Source organism: Lygodium microphyllum, chromosome 20 (genome assembly GCF_053477565.2).
Source record: "Lygodium microphyllum isolate KBCC chromosome 20, Lygodium_microphyllum_v1.1.10, whole genome shotgun sequence".
Classification (NCBI taxonomy): domain Eukaryota; kingdom Viridiplantae; phylum Streptophyta; class Polypodiopsida; order Schizaeales; family Lygodiaceae; genus Lygodium; species Lygodium microphyllum.
The window spans coordinates 73,543,750-73,567,511 of record NC_141154.1 but is presented as its reverse complement, the minus strand read 5'-3'; the positions used below and the strand labels follow the sequence as shown (position 1 = coordinate 73,567,511).

The following is a 23,762-nucleotide window of genomic DNA, read 5'->3' as shown; positions in this document are numbered from 1 at the left end:
TTTGTGCATACCTTTCAAACCTATTTCTGAGAGAAATCCTCACACCTACAGGAGCACCGAGGTACCTAATAACTTGATCTGGCCTTATGATTCTGAATCCATATTGTAGCACTCACTGCTTGGGTTCTCCCCAAGCCACTTAGTAGCATTTATCCCAAAGTCCGATAGGGTGGCAAACTCACTGTAGATCTCCAAGAGCTGGTCCTATCTCTTTGGTAGGAAGGGTCCTTGTGGTGAAAAGCATCTTTACATCCTCCACTATTTATGCTACATCTCTATTTCCTTTCGCCAAGCATGCTTGGACGCAATTGGAGAAGGCTCTTTAGGAAATTTATATGGCATAGCAAGGAAAGCAAGAAGCCATCTCAGGTCAGTTGGGACCTCCTAACCTCTCTCATAAGGATGGAAGGGGGAGCTGGTCTTGAGGCAATGGAGGACAAGGCCAATAGACTGGTATCCAGCTCATCAAGAAAATGTCCCAGGCACACATGTGGATTGTCCTTCTCAAACACTGGCTGCAGATTTCCCCCATATGTGGGCATACGTGGCTTGAGATTGATTGGTAGGATGTGGTGGGATGCCCACAGCTTCATATCAAAGATTCCACAATCTGAAGTGACTGGAGGCATAGCTAAATTGTGGCAAGCAACGCTAGCAGAGACTAGTTGGTCATCACCCAACAGTAGGATGGGAGATTCATCCCTTAACTATAGTGTCTGGCTATGTTCACATGCCTATGATCCCCCTATGGAACCGATCCATCAAAATCCCCCCGACTAGATTGCTTCAGTGTGCAAAAGATAGAGCGTAGAGCAACATCTGGGACCCAGATGCCCTTGCATGGCTACCCCCTGGGGTGCTGCAAGCTAGGTTCAACTTAGGTGAACTAGTAGCTCGACATCTCAATGACATAATTCAAGCAGTACGAGAGGAGTGGGCAACCTCAATGGTGAACGTGCCCCTACTGCTCATTTGCGATCTTCTAAGCTCCGCGGGTAAGCTTCTTCCTACTTGTTCAGGAATGAAAAACTTCAAGACCCCCAACCCAGCCACAACAATGAATATTACTCAGAAATGGAGGACTGTCCAGGAGCACGGTCACCAACATGGAAAAGAAGACTCAAGCTGATATGAAAGGCTACTCCATCCTTCAAACTCAATTTCTTCCGATGGAGGTTAATCAGCAAGAAAGCTCCCTTTGTGGACACATTTGGCCTTAAGGATGTCCATGTCTCCTATGTGCCCCTTCTATGGAAGAAGCGAGGAAACAAATAAGCTCTTGTTTTTGGTATTGTAGACACACCTCTCTTTGGAGAGCCCTCAAGAAATGGCCTTAAGGAGCTAATCTAAAGACAAACTTTGGGTTCATGCAACGGTAGCACCTAGGGTAAGGTTTAGACTTAAGCTCTTGCTCTTAAATTGAGATGCACCCAAAGACTTTCTTAACGGTCTTGGCATCACAGCCCAAACCTATTCGAGTACCATAACTATGGAAGGCATACCTTTGTCAACAAGTTTGCAACCTTGAAGCAAAGAAAGTGGTGTAAAGTAGTTCAATGTTATGCCATTTAGTAAGGAGATTGTTGGCAATTATAATCTTAAAACCATGCTTAAGAGAGAGAGAGAGAGAGAGAGGGACTTACTTCCCTGACATATGGCAATTTCCTCTGCGTCTTTGCCATGACTTTTGTAACTCTTTTGTCATTTAGTACTTCATAAATATAACATCCATTACAAAAAGAGAGAGAGAGAGAGAGAGAGAGAAAATGTGATTGGTTTGACATTAGTCTTCGTGAAAGTTAAAACCTCATTTAAATAGAGAGAGACAACCCAAAAAAAGGGCCTAGCCTTAAGACAATGTTCGAAACCATGAAAGAGATTGAGGAATTTGAGAGGCATGAAAGAAACTCCTCACACTAAGCGGTCAACGTCACAATGCCGAAATACCATTGAAACTGATCACAAGACGCACCGACTGTAAAATTTTGATTTACGGTACACAAGTGCAAACCTATGTTAGAATTAAATATATATTTATTAGAACCCAAGGATTGTCTTAATCTGTTTCTACTTATGTATACATGGCAAAGGCTGACATGTTCTGCGTTACCACAGAATGTGTCACATGCCCAGGATAAACCATAAATTTGATTGCAAAAATGGTTCAAGAAATAATCTGTATGTAAAGAATAGCTAATAAATTTGTCACAGCTACACTACAGCGGCTCCATAGATTGTACAATGTTAAAGGACACTTGCTTACTGGATTAGACAGGAAGAGCAGGTGGGGTTGTGGGCCTCAACACTTGTTGTAGTAACCTTGCAGCAAGCCGTTGTGTTACACCACTTAGGACTTGCCCTCCAATGGCTTGGGCTTCAGGTTGTTGGAGGACCTGCAGCATTAAAAACCACTCAAATGAACCATCTAGCTTTGACAATAACCAGGTTGACATAGAAAAAGAGCATGTGCTCACATACTAAACGATTACACATAACTCCACGTTCATTCATCAAACTTCCAACCAGACTCAGGAAGAGGGTCCCAGGTATTCTCGTTATTAGTTCATGTGGCAAAGGCTTTTGACACTCACTGTTTATCAATTGCAGCCAAGCTAGGATTTGGACCAAGACTGCAATTCTTTTCTCCTTTAGAATGACAGCACAACTGGATGCATAATGGGAAAGGGCTGTCTTCTCATTGGGTGAGTTGAGGGTAAGTTTCACAAGGTGCCCTTGGAATGCTTCAATCTGCACTTACCCTTTGTCTTTTTCCAGGAAAAGAAAATACCGCAGAGGATTGAATGAACAAAGCATTATTATTAAGGCCAGCCAAAGCCTAATAGCTGCTTCAGTATGATGGATTGAAGAAATGCATTGTGCTTCAGTATGGTGGATCGACATCACCTTAACACGGCTATGCTAAATACACACAATTTTTCATATTTTAGCTATATCAATAAGCTGACTGGGAAAAGGCCATTGCTCAGGTGCTTATGCCATTGCAGAGAATTGTTTTGCTCTATGCAGCACGCTCTAGGGACACTGTAGTAAGAAGAAAGGTTGCCTGTCTCTTAGAGCTGACTCAGCTGGTGGAAGATATCAGGAAGATCAAAACAAATCATAGCTGGCATTAGCAATGTCGAAGGGCACACATGGGTGTGCTTGAGCATTGCCCTATGGCAGGTTTTTAGATTTTGTTGTACTTGAATCAAGGCTCTGAAAAGTACCACACAAAAAGAGAGGAAATGAACACACAAAATAGAAGCGAGTCTCAAAAGCTCAATGTGAACAAAACTGTCAAAGAAAAGCTAACGTCTCTCCTTTATCCAAAAACCGAATTAACATGAAGTGATTTAACCAAGAACTGTTGGGAACTCATCCATTACAATAGCATGCCCTTATGGTCAATACTAAGAAATGTTATGGTATACTTGAACACACCAATTTTTACACTGCAAAGACCTTTCAATGTTAGGAACCATCAAAAGATTCAAAACACTACCGTCATCAAGCGCAAAAATTCTGCTCCTTTCAATTCTTGTGAATTGAAGGAAAAAGTTAATATTGTTATAAGGATCACTTACCTCCACAATAGGCTGAAGAACAGCAGGATCAAAACCATTGGAAGTGCGCAAAAGCCCCCAAATCCTGATAACCTGCTCCCTCAGTGCAATCATTCCAGCTAATTCACCTTCGTTTAGCCGCAGCAAACTTGTATTGTTTCCACCAGGAAAGAGGTCTCTTAAAGGCTGTGGGACTGCATTATATCCAGCTACAGCAGTACCAATAATCATTGCCTCACATACCCTTACAGCCTCTTTAACCACAAGGCTGCGAAGCTCTCTCCCTTCTGGTCCAAGCAGAAGCTTCAGAACAGGTTGTAATGCATCTTTTGCAGCAAATTCTGAATCCTTTCGCCCCTGTACAAGTAGATTTTCTAGCCTGTTCCATCTGTACAAATACGAACACATCAAGATGGAAAACAGTATGAAGATGGACACAGCCTGCAGTCTTGATGAAGGGAAAAGCATACATTATTTACCTGAACCTTCCATCCTTGAAAAGCAGCTCAATAAGAGCATCTCTCAAATAAGGATTTGGATCTGTAAGCAACCTTTTAGCAAAGTATGGATAAGCTGCACCAAGCACTTTAAAATTTGGGTCTGTATAGAGTGCTAATCCCTCAAGAACAGTCAAAGATCTGAGTATCAATGCATAGTATGCCGGCACTGCAGAAAGGAAAGTCTGTCTAAGCAGGCATTACGCATATTTACCACAATTTTTATCCTGTTAGAATGTGAAGCTAATCACCACATAGTAGATAAAAACTTACCATCAAAGGGATACTGGTATAAAACTGCCCCTAGACCATCCACAATAGTTTTAAAATTAAGTTCACTAACAGTGGCATTCAGTGCATCATCAAAAAATTCTTTCAATGCTGGAGCTATTGGTGAAACATCTATCTCTGGAGAGATGAAATCCAAAGCATAGTAATCACGGGCCATAGCTTCGTAATCACGATTCACCATATGGACCACATGGCCTATGATTGCAAATCTTGCCTGTTTAGGAGTTTCACTCATCATTCCAAAATCCAGGAAGGCTAGTTTTCCATCATTAGTGGCAAGAAGATTCCCGGGGTGTGGATCTGCATGGAAATAACCATGTTCAAGAAGTTGGCGCAGGCTGCATTGGATTCCTATATTCACAAGCTCCAATACATTAAGTCCTTTCCGTGTTATAGTGGCCTGCTCACTAAGTTTTGTGCCTTCCACCCAATCCATGGTTAAAACTTTCACACTAGTGTAATCCCAGAAAACACCAGGTACATAAACATCTGGCCTGTCTCCATATAGTTGTCTAAATCGCACTGCATTGCGAGCCTCCTGCATGAGACAATTAAACAGTTGTTACTTACGCCCTTGCAGGGACTCTGCAGTTTGAATATCTTGCATGGGCCAAACGTTCTGCAGACTCCTTGCACTCAGCATAACAAAGCTTTACAAAATGAATAAAATTCTCAACTAAATCCAAGACTTATGACAACCAGTTTCGCTGACACAAGCTTAAACATTTGGTTGGAACAAGAGACAAATCCTAGCCATAACAGAAATCATGTATTGCAACTGAGGGACATTGAATGCTTCTTCCTTTAGAAAAGGAGAGAAACTAATTTTGAACCATACACAGGACCACCAGGGCTGACAAGATATATGCTCTACTACATAGGGTCTATTATGTGCTTTATACTAGCATTTCATAGGCATCACTATTCTAGAGAAGGAATAACTTTTTAACAAAGTGCCCCAAAACCAGCTATAGAAAATTAGAAGGTTTACAAAAGATCTAAGCATGGGCAAGATTCAAAAATTGAGTCCGAATTTGACGCAATATGTCTGAGGATGTCATCCACTCAAGACCATAAAAACAGTGTGAATCACACTGTTTAAGAGGTAATGTACAACAAAGCTTCCATAATTGCAGCCACATCATTTGTAAGTATTTATGGTAAAGATAGAAAATCATCAGGAAGCCTGACTAACCAAACTTGTGCCTTGTGTCGTAGGTCATGCAATTGATCCCATGAGTTTATCCAAATAACAAGCATCAAATGAGTGGCAACAACTTACAGCATGATAATAAGATAGAATCTTTGTTGTATATAATTTCACTATAGAGGTGCAAGAGAAACTACTATGTGGTATCAAAGCAGTAAAGAAGGTGCTAACTGTAAAGAAATACTCTCACACAGAAACACAAATAACAATCATACGACAAAGCACAGACTGATAAAATAACTCAATTAGGGTTAGGGTAACTCAGAGACAATGAACACAAAAAATAAGTGAAGTGATATAATTGCTGAATATACAATGCTCATGCAGCAAACACACTATGCAGTGAATGAATATTGAACCTCGAACTCCTGTGTCTCAAGGATCAGGGCAAGGGTAATGAGCCGGAGAGTGTGTCGTACTCTGAAGGGATCCCGAATCGCAACAAGGCAGCCTTCGAAGGTCGAACACCAATAGATGCAGCAGTGAGAAGCTGGATCTAATGCAGACGACAGTGAGGAGAGAGAAAGACTCAAAACGCAGGCAGAACAGCCTGCAGGAGAGAGAAAGACTAAAAACGTAGGCAGGACAGCTTGCAGGAGAGAGAAAGCTGTCAAACGCAGGCTGGACAGCCTGGTGACAGCCTGTAGAAGCTGAACGACAGCTGGAGGAGAGAGAAAACTGCCAAACGCAAGCTGCAAAAGATGTGGCAAGCAGCACAGCAGCACATTTGTGCAGGAACAAGTCGCTTGGCTGGGATCAGCTCCAAATTGCAAGAAGAGGGGTGGTAATCAAGTGCCAACTGATGTCGACAACAATGGACAGCTTCGGCTGAGATGTCCTCTTCGAACGGGGTGTGGGCAGCAAGCTGAAACACCTAAAATCTGCAAGAACGAGATTGAGGGCTGAATGGAGGGCAGCATATGTATTTATAAAAAGTTTGGGCCCTCCCAAGTGGATTTGTGCTTATGGGACACAGAAACTCTCTGGGATCATGTTTCTTTTAATAAACAAGGTTTCTCCATTAATTAAGCAAGTTTTGGGGCTAAGTAAAGCTAATACATTTTTAGCTCAACACTAATTGTTGCAGAATCCAGAATTGAGATGAAGGCTTGAAGGAAAAAAGAGGTAGTAGGGTCACACAAGGACATTCAAGTAGGCACAGCTGTGCAATGAACAGTCTGCGTTTGGGCACTGATGATGCAGGTAAAGCTCATTTGATATCTGAACAGCACTGCAGGCAGTAATGTCAACAGCAAGTGGCTGCATTTTGACAGCACACAGCTTTGTGTGTCTGACAAATCTCTACTTTTTGCTTGTAACTAGTGGCGCAACACTAAGCAATCCAACCTGTAAACAAGAAGGTAGCTGGTGTGGAGGCTGGTCACTACATGATGGCTGAGGTATGTGCAATTATGTGATGATCAGCGATGAAGAATGGTTCCCCATTGGTCTCTGGGGTTTGTATAGAAGTTGGTGGGGTGTATAACTGCATAACAAGAATTGTTTTGAAGTTTATTAGATTTGGCTCCTTTTGGAGCTGCTCTCAATGGATTAATTCAAACATTAAATAACCTTATGTTGGCCTCTTTAGCCTTGATTAACACCCTTCAGGCCCAACTCAAGGGTATCGATGAAGAGGATAAAGTAGACCTAAGGTAACATAGAAGCATTGACTTAATGTTGCCATTTGTGAAATAGCTAGTCAAATTAATGGGGGGAGTGTAGTTTCTTGGAGCTTTTGAAAGAAAAATAAAAACACTTGAAAACAGTCAAAATTGAAATCCCAATAAGAAATGGCAAAATATATCAATATATAAAACAAGTAGAGTGTATAAATGATTCCACAGTAGTTTCATGTTCACTTTTTGAAACCGCTGTCAAGAAATGGTAGAGCTTGTAGGGAGAAACACAAAGTGTGTATGGCAAACACTATGAAACAAAACTAAGAAACATAGAAGAAAAATGAAGTCACTAATCATGAACATTGAATCATGTTAATACAATGGAGTGAGCCTCAAAGTGGCCGTGTTTCTAGGACCAGTACTGAGGTGAGCATAGTCTAATTCAACTGCACCTATCACAGCTCAGAGACCACTCCACTGTTTTGGCTGATCAGGCAGCAACACATGTGAAGGAATGCTCTATGGGGGGAGCAAAACACAGTCCTCCAAGCAGGGGGTTGTCAGAGAAGATACAAGGTGATGAAGGACAGCAGTAGAGGGAGCAAAACACAATCCTCAAGAGTTGTCAGTGACAAAGAAGCTGCTCTGTGTCTCTAACCAACAGGTGGTGAGTTGACCAATGGATAGATGCTCAGAGGTAAAGGGTGGCAGCTGTAGTGTGGTGCAAGGGCATGTTCTCCGTGAGGATCTCATGTGGTGGTGGTTGTGAGGTCTCAATTGTTTTCTGTTGCTCAGTCATAAAGATGAGGTGACAGTAACAATGAGCTTGGAAGTTGGTGTGAAGCAGCTCCCCTGCTAAGGTAGATTGTAGCACTCACCAAGAGTTGTCCTGACAACACTGATTGAATATGCCCAACTTGCCACAAGCTGCTGATGTGTGGAAGGTAGAATCAGCTTTGCTGACATGACAACCTGAAGTGATCTTGTTGACGTGACACCCTGCTGACTCTTACCAACCAGCCTGCCATGCCACACATGCACTCATTCCTGCTACCTCATCCCTGAAACACCATCTCTATCAGCCACAGCCTCTTGTTCGCCTCTAAACCCCCCTTTTAACCTACCTGTTAGCCCATCCAGCAATCAACTCCTACTCGTTTGCTAAGCCACATTCCATCATACCCTGCCCTCCTCAGCCACCTGCTAGAGTGCTTACACCACCCAACCATTGAACTGCATCCTGCACCATCAATGGCCTCTACTCCCACTGCTCGAGACACATTGTTCCATGTGATGGCCTCAGCCCTTTTCTCATCATTTCTTCCCTGCTCACAAGAGATGCCACAAGGCCAATAGAGCACCAAAAATTCAGCTACACAAGAATTCGGACAACAGCCAAAAAAGAAAACCTGATTCATGAGACAATAGCCAGTCCCTCGTCAACCATTGGGAACTTCAATGCATCCCCTACAGTTCCAATGACAAATAATGTCCATGAGATCAGGTTCAATGCTGACACAAAGCTCGGCATTAGAGATAGAGTGGTGGCCCTGGAAGTGGTCTCGCTAGTGTGCCTATTGGTAGGTGACAGATCACTGATGCACACACTGAAAGACATGATACATGCAGCTCTCATAGGCACACCTATGTGAGAGTTACAAAAGTAACTCTGTTATGAAAAGTGTGCTTCAAGGTCAGCTTTAGCACACTGGAGCAATCTGCAACAGTGCTGGCCACTAGCCCATTAGTTGTTCAGATTACAGTTGCAATCTTTGTTAGATGCATTAAGTGCAAGGATGATTCCACACTCAGAGAAGGCACAGCTATCACAATCCATTTTCCTAGCCTCCATGTTGTTTCTTACCTCATATAGCCCAGATTTGTAGACCTTTCGGGCATGTGATCTAGTAGGATAGGACCTTTGTAGATGCAGGGGTGAAGGGGCCCCCTCACCACCCATCAGTCAGGGTCACAGTCCCTACTTCTGCATTGGGTTCTCCTTCTCAAGGCATCAGTATTCCATCGATGCGCAGAGGCTTCATGGTCTAGACAATTTACTACATTGGCGTCCTACGGTAGAGCTTCACCTGCAGGATGCTAGGCCACCTTGCAGAAAACTGTCCTAGGATGCAGTAGAGGAGACTGCTATTAGCCTACCTATTTTAGGGTTGTCAATCTATCATCTCCTGGTTCCTGTTAGAGTCTAATGAAGACATGGGAGCTCTGACAGCGTAGTGTGCTTTTGCTGTGTGTTTTCCAGTTCTTTCTGTTTCCAGTATACTCCATCTCTAGTGCTGCTGCTGCCACCATCATTTTCAGCCTGATCCGGTGCCCTCAATGATGCCTTGGGCCGTGTGCAGGGACTGATCAGTCCACATTGTTGTATTCAGCATTCATCTTAAGTTAGTGCAAATTTCTTCCTACTGTCTCAACTACAACTAGGCTTCACTCAGACTCATTTCAACATGAGAAGGGAGGCCTCATGCCTTGCAAGAGGAGCCAAAGGGAGCAACAAAAGAGATGAGCCACTAGACAAAGGAGGAGACATAGAAAAAGATAGGTAGTCTGAGAGACAATGAAGCATTATAAGGGACCCTAGGCTTACTACCTATGTGGACCCAATTGTGCCACCCAAGGTGGCAAATGTGATTGTGCTTGAGTCTGCCTCTCCCATGCCAGAGACGATAGACGGACAGCTTACTTAGTCACTTGTGGTGTCATAAGTGCCTTCAGCACCGACCAAAAAAAAAGAGGAATTGAGCAGCCCCTTGAGATGATGAACATGGCTCCTGTAGTTGCGACCTCTAGCGAGTAGTTTGTATCTCAAGTCCCTAACATTCAGTAGGAGGGAGAGATTTTCCTGTCGAGAGAGAGGCAGATTCACAGATACCAGCTACTCAACAAATGGAGAGAGGGAGTAAGACTTTTTCATAGACGCAGAATGAGTCCCTAGAATCCATCTAGTTTCCCTCCCTTCACTAGGTTGCGGAGATAGCAACATTGAGACAGGATAGAGTATATATCAGGTCGCAGAAGACACAAGCATCGGCCATGGAACCACACCAGTCCGAGAGACTAAGACAATCTTCATAAGGATCTTCTCATGGAACATCTCAAGCTTTGGTGGAGGACACTGTTCTACCAAGGACAGAGCCTCATGAGACAAGATCTCCATAGAACACTGATTGGAGGATTAGTGAATTTCCTTAAGCTATAGGAGCCTCACCTCTCACAAGAGAGGATTCCCTAGTGCAATGAAAAGTTGTTACCAAGGAGGTGTCAAAAGATAACGTACCAGCGAGACAGTAGGGTTGGCGGGAAGGAACTCCGAGTGAACTCAGCAAACATGAAGAAGAGAAGAAAAGAGAGAAGAAACTCTGATGAATGGAATGATGAAGTTCCGAATCATGGAGTGAATGTGATACAAGGGAACAAGGGTGCCGTAGCACAAGGAAGATGATGAAGACAGCCACGAACCACAAACCGCAATGTCCTCCTGAAGGGGTGTGAGGGTAGCGGAGAGACTGGAGAGAAGAGGTGATGGACTGAATGAATCAGCTGTGAGGAATGAATGAGAGAGTGGCCTATAAATAGGCACAGTCAGTCTAGGATGGCACTGCCTTTTGGGGCTGCAAACCCTAAACGCAAAACGCAAAAACACAAAAATGCAAACTGCAGGTGAAAGGTGAAGGGTTTCTCAACACCCCCTCTTAGGCCCAAAAAGGGAAACAAGAGAAGAGTGAGGTGGAGATGCAATGCTACATGTTGAAGAATGCTCATGCAACAGGTGCCACTTGGACAGTGTCCCTCGTGGGGAAATTGTTCACTTGCCCAAGCGCCCTAGTACAAAGATGATGAAAACAAGCAATGCATAGAAGGAATGTCGGACTTTGTGTGGTGCCGAGAACCATAAAGATATGCCCGTACTTGATCTCGGGAGATGGCTCCATGCTGACCAAGTGACCAAGGCAAGAAGATGTAGAGGACCCCTAAGATCCAAGATTTCCACTGAAAAGGGAACCTACAATAAAGACCAGTAGATAGAGTGAACTGGAGAACCCAAAACTCAACCTCGGGAGAGAATACGAAGGCCTCGTCACCAAGTCGCGGCTGAACCTCTGAGGTCCCGATCTAGGTGGTACCTGAAGATCCTAGATATCAATAGAAGAGATGACTGGTCGAAGACAGTCACCCCAAGAAAGTAGAGGATGGGTGAAGAACTTCATGTGGAGTAGGTTCCCCCTCTGAGGTGGGAGGTGGAGGGGCCCCCGCTAAAGTCAAAGAAGAAGTAGATGCCCCCTCTGAGGGCAAAAAAATAAAATCCCCCTCTGAAGTAGATAGGGAATCCAAAAACTCATGAATCACGGACCCTGAAATGTCTGATGACGAAGGAAGTGCTGCCGATAGTGCCGAAGAAGGTATCTGGGGTGCCGAAGAGCTCCAAAAGGTAGCCTCTTGAACCTGAGTAGTTGAGGGTGGGGAAGGGTGGGGCTCAAAATGAGCAAGAGGTGGGCAATAGTCGTTGTTTCTCAATGGAGCAGACTCGGTAGCCGAAGAAGAGGAAGGAGTCGAGCAGCCACTCTCTCTCGAAGGAGCAGACTGACGAGGAGACCGTATCAAACAATCACTGTCTCTCGATAGAGTGGACTGCAGATCCGTAGGTCGTGGAAGCCACTATACGTGAAAATAAATGGAAGAAGACCGTCGTTGGCGTTGCGACGATCTCCAGGAGGTCGTAGCGCCAATCAATCCTCCATGTGCTCAAAAGGACTTAGTGCGCATTGAATGCATCTTATTGCCTTGAGCATAGTACTCTGATAGCCGATGTAGAACAATCTCTGTGGCCCAAAAAGTAGAGGTGGCACAAGGAGTGCCTCGTGGAAGACGCATATACTCCGGGGGGGTGGGGAGCAAAGGTCGAAGTCGGCAAGCATCGGTGGTGTGTCCGGTGATGCCACAGTGGAGCACCCAGTAGTTTAGACATCTATTGGTAAAGAAGCCATGGATACTAGTGTGCCTTGCTGAAAAAAAAAAGAGATCAACCACCATGAATCACAAACCGCAATGTTCGCCTCAAGGGTTGCAACCAGTAGAAAAACGCACGTGAAGAGAGAGAAAAACTAAAAACGCAAGCAGGACAGCCTGCAGGAGAGAGAAAAGCTTAAAACACAAGCAGGATAGCTTGCAAGAGAGAGAAAGACTAAAAACGCAGGAGGAAAGAGAGAGAAAGACTAAAAACGTAGGCAGGACGACTGTGATGACGTGGCAGGCTGTACGGCAGTGGGTCTACACAGGAACAGTAGTCGCCTGGCTAGAATCAGCTCCAAACTGCATGAAGAGGGCTGGAAATCAGGTGCCAATTGATGGGGACAGCAATGGACAACTTCGGCTGAGATGTTCTCCGCGAACAGGGTGTTGGCAGCAAGTTGAAACACCTGAAATCTGCAAAAACGAGATTTTGATATAGTGGAAGAAAAACAGAAGTGGATGCCCAACTCGCCACCGGTCTTTGCCTTCACTGGAGTGGAGGATCTTTGCTGTTGTTTGAGTAGATCCAGCTCTGATACCATGTCAAAAGATGATGTACCGACGAGACAGTAGGGTTGGCGGGAAGGAACTCGAAGTGAACTTGGCAAACATGGAGAAGAGAAGAGAAGAGAGAAGAAACTCTAATGAATGGAATGATGAAGTTCCGAATCGTGGAGTGAATGTGATACAAGGAAACAAGGGTGCCGTAGCACAAGGAAGATGATGAAGACAGCCACGAACCACGAACCGCAATGTCCTCCTGAAGGGGTGTGAGGGTAGTGGAGAGGCTGAAGAGAAGAGGTGACGGACTGAATGAATCAGTTGTGAGGAATGAATGAGAGAGTGACCTATAAATAGGCACAGTCAGTCTATGACGGTGCTCCTTTTTGGGACTGCAAACCCTAAACGCAAAACACAAAAACACAAAAACGCAAAGTGCGGGTGAAGGGTGAAGGGTGAAGGGTTTCTCAACAAGTTTCAACTTTCACATATTGGACATCTGGTGTGGAAGCCTTAGAGATACAGACAAGGGTTTGCATTTGTGTTGAGCTTTTTCTTGACAAGAAAAATGTGGCTAATTATATCACTCAAAATACTATACAAAGAAGTACAAATGCACAACAATCCAACTGAAACAAAATCACAAAACATTCTAGAACATTGTGGAACATTTGAGAAAGTACTAGACAATTCTAAGGTCCTAGATAGTTCTTTGGAAAGTTCTAGAAGAGGCTTGCTTGAATGCTTACATCAACATTGCTTATGTTATGATTATGTCAATGATGCTTATGTCATCAATGATGGTATCATCTAAAGCTTCCCCTTAACCTCCTCAATTCTAGTATAAGTAGGGTTCTTGGACTACGAGCCCATCAATCTTACCAACACCAATTGTGAGGCTCTTACAATTCTAGTATAAATGGGGTTCTTAGGCTACAAGCCCATCAATCTTGCCAACACCAGTTGTGAGGCTCTTACAAGGTAAGTCCTCTTCCAATTTTTGTCTTGTTCTAGCCTTGTCTTGTATTGAGCCTTGTCTTCTAATCAAGCCACACTCTTGTGAGCATTCTCTTGTGATCGAGTCATCTCACAATCAAGTTCTAGTTCAATTTCTCTTTCAAGTTCTTCTCTTGTAAGTTGTGAGAACAATCTCCTTGCTCTCAAAGAGCACTTGCCACGCTCATAACCCAATAGGGCCTTGAGTTTAATAAATAGGACTCAGTCGCCCTAGCCCTAAAGTGCCCTTAGTGCATTCGGACTAAGTCACTTCATGACCATTGTGACCCAAGCTACTAGCGCCCATCCGGATGTCCAAGGACGTAACAGACTCTTGCTGAAGTTTTTCTTCTCCCTCTTTTCCTACAGGCCTTCCTTTATATCTTCACAATTTCTCACCCATTCCATCCTACACACACACACACATGCTACCAGACTTCACCACCTCCCAGCTCACTACATCAAATGCACTAAACAAGGGTTACATAGGAAGAGGCCTCTAATGACCATCCAAGTTATCCAGGCTGTTATGAACTTGACCTTCTCCACTCATAGGCAATGTACCCCCTATGTACAACCAACAAGTACAGTTTTCGATTTGGGGATTAGCCCATTTTGTGCTTCATCAAACATGACCTACTGCCAAAGTACCCGGATGTGCTGAAGATTGGGGAATGATTGCCTGTCCGAAATTTGTGTGCTAAAAATTACTCTTTGCCCGTGCAAATATGGCAGTTGCCAAAGAGTGGTTTTTTAACATGGAGCTCCCTATGCACTTGGCATAGCCAAACTTTTTCCATTGGATTGCATTAGTGGGGATGGCTTCCCATGGAGCTCTCCGGGCTTCTAAGACTATGCATACTTGTTTACCTTCTTAAGCATGCAAAAGTTTAGCAAATCGATGACTCTACATAGGCTGTATTAGAGTACCCACAGGACCAATCAGCTATGATCTCAAAGTTGCATCTGCTTCCCTCTGAATTGTATGAAACTATTTTCATCATTAAGGATGGATCTTGCACCATGGTCAAACTAGAGGCACATTCCAGTAGAAAAGCTTTGGTGCCCAACACTCAATTCAAAGATTTGAGAGAGATTATTTGGTAATTGCCATGCTTGGTAAGCTCTAAAGCCTCTCTTAGAGGAAGTTGAGATTAACTTCAGAGAAGACTCACATCATTGGCAGGAGCGAGGTGTCTTTCTCTGCACCAACCAGAGCCAGTATGTGCTGCAGATGGGACCCTCTCCTTGGATCTATACCCGTCTACCTTAGTTTATTTCTCCCACATTCCCCCCAGCTGCCTTGATCATAGTTTTTCCATATGTATTTCATGTGCATATGCATACTGGCTTGAACCATATGTGACGGTAAATTTTAACATACTTTTCTACTTGTATACATTTAATTAACCACATTTTCCCATAACACATACAAATCTTAAAACACACATTACAATCTGAAAACTTGACAAATATGTTATGAATAACATACTTGAGTGTTTCCAAACATTTGCAAATGTTTGTTTGCTAAAATGTATGTGTATGAAAAAACTATGGCCTTGAGAGGCTTGTATTGACTTGATATAGTTCTACCTCTGTTGTGAGCCATCTCCAGATCTGTTTGGTCATGCTGTTGAGCCATTGTAATGTCTTTATTTCTTTCGAGGAAACATAGTTAGCCACTTGCTCGAAAACCATCTTTCATTCAGTGCTTTCAATTCAGATTGTATCGCTAATACAGCAAGAAAAAAACTCAACACACCTTGAAGGTATGAGAAAAATAAGGACATCTCCTATGTAAATTTCTGCAAGCAAGGATGTAGGAAAATGCACAAGAACAGAAAATGTAAGTATATAAGGAGGTAGGCAGGCAATGACCCAGACATCTGCCAGCACGTATGTACATCTGTCTGCACAAAATATGCGAATATCTTTTTGGTGCACTTGAAGGCAGATAAATCTCTATCCATCCCTAAAAACGTTAAAACTACAACGTGGCTCCCATCATCATTTGGACGACTTAATGCTGTGTTTGCACATTCTAGGAGAGGTTATACAAATGAAGCAAACTTTCTTTTGGAGGTAGACACCAGTGCCATTCTAACCCTCCCACAACTTAAGTATTTCTATGATTAAACCAGTTTTTGCTTTGTTCAGTGAAATAAGCACCAACCCACCAGAAAGTACATGCCATGCATTTCTTTCAGATGGCATAACTTGCAGAGACAAAATTTAATCAGTACTCAATCAGATGCAGTTCTGATATTATGTGGAGAAGAGTTAAGAAAGAACTACATGTTCAACAACATCTCCAGGTCTGCAAATGTTATATCCTAATCAACACATCAAAGAATCAGTGTAGTGGGTTACCTGCACATAGTTGAGTTCTTGATAAACCCTATTTGCAAACTCATCCAAAAGTGCAACCGCATCACTGGTGACTATGTCAATGTTTTTTTTAATGAAATAGCATAGCAAGCGCAGCAAATAGAAATCTAGACCAATAGCTTCTTCAATCCCAGGTCTTTGAACCTTGACGGCAACTGTCTTCCCGGAAGACCTTAAGCAAGCTTTATAAACTTGTCCAAGACTTGCTGCAGCAATAGGTGTTGCAGTGATGGACGAAAAGATGGACTCCAAAGAAAGGCCAAGTTCTCTTTCAATGCATGCAAATGCTTCAGCATCAGGAAATGTTGGTAATGCATCCTGTTACAATGAGGCAACTAAGCAAGTGCTTACATAAGCTAGCTACTTTGAAATGAGAACCTGAAGTGCAAAACTCTAGTGTTACTTGTTGTGAAAGTAATAAACTGAATTAGTCCTTCATTTCAAGTGTACAAAATCATTTTCAGGACAAAAGAAATCATACCTGAAGCTCACCAAGTTCCTCTAGATACTCTGGAGGACAAAGATCCGGCCTTGTTGACAGTCCTTGACCAACTTTAACAAATGTTGGACCTAAATTGGTAAGCCTTTTCCGAAACTCAATAGCACGCTTGCGTTTATTTTGATTAATCTCGCCTTTTCTTTCATCAATCAGAAGTTCAATGGCAAACGTTCCCAACGACACAATTATTTGTAGAGTACGCCCAAAAACCTGCATTGGCAACAAAAATGCATGCATATGTGACTCAATATATAGCACATGTCACAAAGATGGGAAAGACAAAGTGAAGAATTGTATCAAAGGGTAACTTTCTCATAGTTTAAGTTTGACTGTTTAACTTGGTAAACATTAAACTGGTCCAAACATTACACGTCCGATCAAAGCTTGCATCACAATAAGCATTAAATTTTGGCAACAATGAACATTAATGAGCCATGTTGTGTACTTTTGGCTTCTTTGTGACTGTTCCACCTTCCAATATCAATCTATGCACTTAATATAGCTACCATGAAAGCAAATTGAATATTATGGGAAGTTTTGCAATGACTGTGCTCTTAAGTGTCAGAGTGCAGCGGTGCGGAAGCATAGGACTGAGAGAGAGAGAACGCAGAGAGAGAAGGGAGAGAAAGAGACAGTGTACACTGAAGATCTGCTGTATAAAGAATGCTGAATACAAAGATATACACGGGCGCAGTGCGCTGGACTGCGTGTCTCCACCTCGACGATGCGACCTGCTGTCCACCTCGAAGTCTGCTGCAGTCTGCACTGTCTGCTGTCAGAAATCTGCGAACAGAGACAGAGATCTGCACGGCACCGGTCTGTAATCTGCGACAGAGAATAGTGGGCAGACTGCTGAAAACGTCAGCAATAAATAGGCGAAAAATCACCTAGAACGGGGCTCAAAACTGGGGCGCAGCCTGGAATAAGTGGCTGCAGGCAGTCGGACTGCCACGTGGCAGTCCGACTGCACAGTCCGACTGTCCAGCTGGACTGTGCAGCTGCTGCCTGCACCTGCTGCCTGTAAACAGGCTATGATCTCTGACACCCCCTCTCAGAGCCTGGACAGGGCAAAAGCCTGAGGGATCTGGAATGTTGCCGAAGTAGAGCCTGAGGAAGCGCCTTCGTAAACAAATCCGCAAGATTATCCTCCGTCTTGCAATACTCCACAGTGATGGTCTCATCCAAAAGCTTTTCTCGGATGAAGTGGTACTGGATCTCAATGTGCTTCGTCCGGGCATGAAAAACAGGATTCCTTGCCAAGGCAATGCAACTCTCATTGTCACATCGCAGCAATGTAGGACGAGTCTGGGGGCACCCAAGCTCCTCCAACAGTCTCCGAAGCCACACAACCTCGCATGTGGTGGAAGACGCGGCCCGATACTCCGCCTCAGTAGACGAAAGGGCTACCGTGGGCTGCTTCTTGCTACTCCAAGAAATGACACCTGCACCCAAAGTAAAGCAGTAACCTGTTGTAGACCGCCTGTGGTCCACGTCACCGGCCCAATCCGAGTCGCTCCAACCTGCAAGTACAAGATCTGACCCATCTATCCCTGCGGGGTAATGAATCCCCAAATCAGACGTCCCCCTCAGATACCGAAGTATCCTCTGAGCAGCCTGCCAATGCACCGTCTTAGGTTCACTCATGAACCCTGCCAAGAGCCCAACAGCAAAACATAAATCAACCCTGGTGTTGAGAAGCCAAATCAAAGACCCTATCAACTGTCGATAGCGGGAAGCATCCGCCAAAGGAGAAGCTGAGTGGGAAGTGGCCTTCCAGTTCGGATCCATAGGAGTAGAGAGGGCCCGACAATCTTCCATCTCAAAAGACACCAAGAGTTCCTGTACATATCTCTGTTGGGAGAGAAAGATCCCCCTCTGAGACTGAAAAATCTCATGTCCTAAAAAGAAATGGAGTAGCCCCAAATCCGTCATCTCGAACGTCCGATGTAAAGCTGACTTTGTCTCCTGGACCTGCTGTGCATCATCACCTGTGACAATCAAATCATCAACATATAATACAAACAGCACACAACCATCCTCGGAAGTGTGAACATACAGCTGCGGATCGGCCTTGGACCGCCGATATCCCAACTGAGTCTGGAGGAACGAATCAATCTTCTCGTTCCAAGCTCGCGGGGCCTGCTTGAGACCATACAGGGCCTTCTTCAACCTGTAGACTTTCCCATCTGAAGAACCAAAGCCAGGAGGCTGCTCAACGTAGATCTCCTCCTTCAAATCACCATTCAGGAAGGCCGACTTCACATCCAGCTGATAAACAGGCCATCTCCTATGGCCAGCCAAAGCAAGAACAGCTCTAATGGTTGCCATACGAGCTGTAGGGGCAAAGGTGTCATGACAGTCAATCCCTGGGCGCTGGGCAAAACCCTTAGCAACAAGACGAGCCTTGTGCTTATCCAAAGTACCATCACTGAGATATTTGGTCTTGAAGACCCACTTGACTCCAATCACCTGCTTCTTCGGGGGGCGTGGCACAAGTGACCAAGTGCCATTCCTCTCAATAGCCTCCAACTCAGCTTCCATAGCTTTCTTCCATGGGGCGGACTGTAAAGCCTCCTTCACGGAGGTGGGCTCTCGATCCTGCATAACTCGGGACATCAAACAATAATTGGAGCACACAAGCTCCGAAGAATGCGCCTGGTGCCTCCGTGACCGCCGCGGACCATCCTGCGGTCCCCACTCCTCAGGAACCCCCTCGATCCCTGAATCACGGAGTGTGTCACGGGCCCAGCGAGGAGGAGGCCGAACCTCCCCTCGTCGTTCTCCATCAGTAGAAGACTCTGGAATGTCCACCGGTGGTAACTCCTCAGAAGGATCCGGTGGAACAGTAGACTCTGTGTCAGAAACAGAATCATAATCAAACGGCACAGGCTCCAGTGGAAGTGTAGAAGGAGCCAAACTCTCCCCTTGATCTCCAAGAACGGGATGCTCCTCCCCCGTTGAAGAAGCCGGAACCTCCACAAACCGCACATCACGGCTCGTATATACATCCCGCTTGACGGGATCAAAGAGTCGGTAGCCTTGGGACTGGGAGCTGTAGCCAACAAATACCTGTTTGCGGGAAGCCGCTTCGAATTTGTCACGGTGACCTTTGGGAATGTGAACATAGGCATCACACCCAAAGACCCGAAAGTAAGAAACATCTGGCTTCGACCCAAAATACGCCTCAAATGGAGTCATCCCTTCCACGGCCGAAGTAGGAGATCGGTTAAGGATGTGGACTGCAGTAGCCACAGCCTCGGCCCACAGAACCTGGGGGGTCTGTCGGTGCTCCATCATGGTGCGCGCCATCTCGATCACACTGCGGTTCTTCCGTTCGAGAATACCATTTTCTTGTGGAGTATTCGTATTGGCAAACTCCTGGTGAACTCCTCTATCTGCACAAAACCGAGCAAATTCATTAGAGACAAATTCACCTCCCTTGTCGGATCGCAAGGTCTTCAACTTCCGGCCTGATCGGTTCTCCTCAAAGAGAAGCCAATCCTTGAAGTGCGAGAAAGCTTCTGATTTTAGTGCCAAAAAGTAGGCCCATGTCATCCTGCTATAGTCATCCACGATCAGCATGAAGTACGAGCTCCCACGCAGGGACTCATTCCTCATAGGGCCACATAGATCCGTAGATACTAACTCCATCGGTGAAGTAGACCGCCGCGAAGCGGTGTGGGGAATGGCGTCCCTATGCTGCTTCCCCTTTATGCAGGAGACACATGGCTGCTGGCTCACCACTATATCCGGCAACCCTCGAACAAGCTGTCCCCGTGACGCCTTCCGAAGATAGTCATAGTTCAGGTGACCAAACCTAGCATGCCATAATTCAGACTGTGACTGTGAGGTAAGAAGAAGAGTAGAGAGGGCAGTGGAAGACTTCAGTTTGTAAATGCCGTTCTCCTCATATCCAGATGATAGAACCTTCCTCGATTCACGATCAAGGACTCGCACTGTAGAACTGTCAAACTCCACCAGAAGACCAAGGGAACAAATCTTATGGACTGAAAGGAGATGGTACCCCAATCCTGGTACATGCAAAACCTCTGAAGTATGGGTGCCACCTCGTCCATCCGGAATAAGCTGCATCTTACCCCGACCTGCAATAGAAACTGAAGAGCTGTCTCCAATGAGAACCTGCCCACGCGAAGGTCGCAGCTGGGCAACACCATCTGATGAAGGAGTCATGTGCCGTGAGGCACCACTATCAATAATCCACTCTCGAGATTGGGAAGCCGCCATCGCAGCATCAGAAGCATTCGGTGAAGCGTCCTCAATGACAACTAGATGTAGAAATGCAGCTGATGAGGGTGCAGCCACCGCTCCAGAATCCTTGGTGTCCTTCTTCTTGGTGTCCTTCGAGTCTTTGTCAGGGCAATCCTTCTTCCAATGGCCAGTCTTTCCACAAATATGGCATGTGGAGTCTTTGTCCTTGTCCTTCTCCTTGTCCTTCTTGGACTTGTTATCCCCCTTCTTCTTCTTTTGGTCCTTCCCCTTCTTCTGAGAGGCTTGACCTGTCAACGCCTCCGTCTTGGAAGCATTCTGTCCCTTTAACTGTTCCTCTTGGTCCAAGACCATAGGAACCAACTCCTCCCACCGAAGAGTAGACTCTCGCCCCGAAGCAATAAGGGCAGAGTAAAATGTACCGAATCGTGGCGGCAACTGGAACAAAAGTGTAATCGCCATGTCTTCGGAGGAGATCGGCTTCCCCGCATTCTGAACCTGCATCTGTAGCTGCCTTAGCTTGTTAATGTGTTCCCTTAGCGAAGAAGACTTATTGACGGACAAGGTCCGCATCTGTACCTCCAAAGAAACCCTCTTCATCAGGGTCATCCGATTGTACATTTGATCAAGCTCCAGCCATATCTCACGAGCCACAGTCAAGTGCTCGATGTGAGCGATCACGGCTGTAGTGCATGATAGGAAGAGAAAGGATCGAATCCTGGCATTCAGTTTGTCCCAATGAGACTGGGCCCTGGCCAGCTCCGCACGAGCATCGGAAGAGAGTTTGGACTCATCTCTTACCGAAGGCCGGTCAATATCTTCCTGTACCAACTCCGCCAAATCATAGGACTCCAGAATGGCCAACATCATAACGCGCCAAATGCGGTAGTTGTCGCCGTCGAGCTTCTGATCTGTAGGAAGAGCCGGTAGGACAGGCACCTTCCGGTCCATAATCGCCTGGAACTCCAAGTCCATCTCTGTAGACATCTTTACCTGCAATGCCTTCTCAAACGCAAAAGCAGCCCCCTCTGACTGAGTAGACTCAGCCTGCTAAGGCTCTTCAGCGTCCCGAAGCTCCTTCACCCGCCGGAGGCGATGAAAAAGCAAAACCTGCACTTTTAGGTTGAAAACTCAAACTTTCTCCGCGACAAACAGCAGTAAACAGCAGCAAATCCACCACCTGTACTCCTTTCCTGTGCGCCCACACTCGTTTCAGCCTTGTTCCAAGGCGCAGCCCTCCTGTCTGCCCTTAAACGCAAAAAACGCAAATTTGTGTCGCGATGGAAACTCCTCTTCAGGTTGATTCTGCGCTCAGTCAGCCCTCAAAAACTGCTCTGATACCATGTCAGAGTGCAGCGGTGCGGAAGCATAGGACTGAGAGAGAGAGAACGCAGAGAGAGAAGGGAGAGAAAGAGACAGTGTACACTGAAGATCTGCTGTATAAAGAATGCTGAATACAAAGATATACACGGGCGCAGTGCGCTGGACTGCGTGTCTCCACCTCGACGATGCGACCTGCTGTCCACCTCGAAGTCTGCTGCAGTCTGCACTGTCTGCTGTCAGAAATCTGCGAACAGAGACAGAGATCTGCACGGCACCGGTCTGTAATCTGCGACAGAGAATAGTGGGCAGACTGCTGAAAACGTCAGCAATAAATAGGCGAAAAATCACCTAGAACGGGGCTCAAAACTGGGGCGCAGCCTGGAATAAGTGGCTGCAGGCAGTCGGACTGCCACGTGGCAGTCCGACTGCACAGTCCGACTGTCCAGCTGGACTGTGCAGCTGCTGCCTGCACCTGCTGCCTGTAAACAGGCTATGATCTCTGACATTAAGCTGAAAAAAGTTTTAAATCAGCATTTAATTCAAGTTTCTGATCGCATTTATGTCTAACCTTGTAAAGCAAAGGACAAATTACGAAATTTCATTGCCTACAAAAAAAACGCTTGAGAGAAATACAAAGACACCTTTAATTCCCACGGCCAAAAGAGGTGAAAACTGTTAGAGATCATCGCCCTGGTCGGACTGCCACGTGGCAGTCCGACTGACTGCAGTACAGTCGGTTAAATGCAGCCGACAGGCTTTTTTCTGGCGCCCAGATCCTGGCTATTTATAGCCGAGTTTTCAGTCTTCTGTCTACACTTTTCTGCTCGCAGATTAGAGACTGGTGGCTCGCGCAGATTCCGTCTATGTTCGCAGATTTCTGACAGGAGACAGTGCAGACTGCAGCGGACTTCGAGGTGAACAGCAGGTTGCATCGTCGAGGTGGAGACATGCAGTCCAGCGCACTGCGCCCGTGTATATATCTGCATATCTTTGTATACAGCACACTTTATACAACAGATCTTCATCTTCCACTGTCTCTTTCTCTCTTCTCTCTCTGCGTTCTCTCTCTCTCAGTCCTACGCTTCCGCACCGCTGCACTCTGACATGGTATCAGAGCAGTGTTAAAGGGCTGACTGAGTGCAAAACCAACCTGAAGAGGAGTTTCTATCGCGACACAAGGCTGCGTTTTCAGTGTTTGAGGGCAGGCAAGAGGGCTGCGCCTCGGAACAAGGCTGAAGCGAGCGTGGGCGCGTGGGAAAGGAGTCCAGGTGGTGGATTTGCTGCTGTTTACTGCTGTTTGACGACGAGGAAGTTTGAGTTTTCAGTTTTCAAGTGTAGATTTTGCTTTTTCATCGCCTCCGGCGGGTGAAGAAGTTTTGGGACGCAGAAGAGCCCTAGCAGGCTGAGTTTTCCCAGTCAGAGGGGGCTGCTTTTGCGTTTGTGAAGGCATTACAGGTGAAGATGTCTACAGAGATTGACTTGGAGTTCCAGACGATTATGGACCGGAAGGTGCCTGTCTTACCAGCTCTTCCCGCAGATCAAAAGCTCGATGGCGACAACTACCGCATCTGGCGCGTCATGATGTTGGCCATCCTTGAGTCCTATGATTAGGCGGAG

General features: G+C 45.4%; 1 protein-coding gene across 1 annotated transcript in view; it reads right to left on the bottom strand.

Moving 5' to 3' along the window:
* Positions 1-2,016: 2,016 nt before the first annotated feature.
* LOC148019016 (Protein kinase superfamily protein) overlaps positions 2,017-23,762 on the bottom strand; it is a 64,181-nt gene continuing 42,435 nt past the window's right edge. The window contains exons 2-7 of the mRNA XM_087701543.1: positions 16,578-16,805; positions 16,079-16,414; positions 4,334-4,889; positions 4,043-4,229; positions 3,585-3,951; positions 2,017-2,393 (exon numbers count right to left, since the gene is read on the bottom strand). Coding sequence (XP_087557669.1) covers positions 2,268-2,393; positions 3,585-3,951; positions 4,043-4,229; positions 4,334-4,889; positions 16,079-16,414; positions 16,578-16,805 — 1,800 coding nt within the window. The 3' untranslated portion in view covers positions 2,017-2,267. The remainder of the gene's footprint in view (positions 2,394-3,584; positions 3,952-4,042; positions 4,230-4,333; positions 4,890-16,078; positions 16,415-16,577; positions 16,806-23,762) is intronic.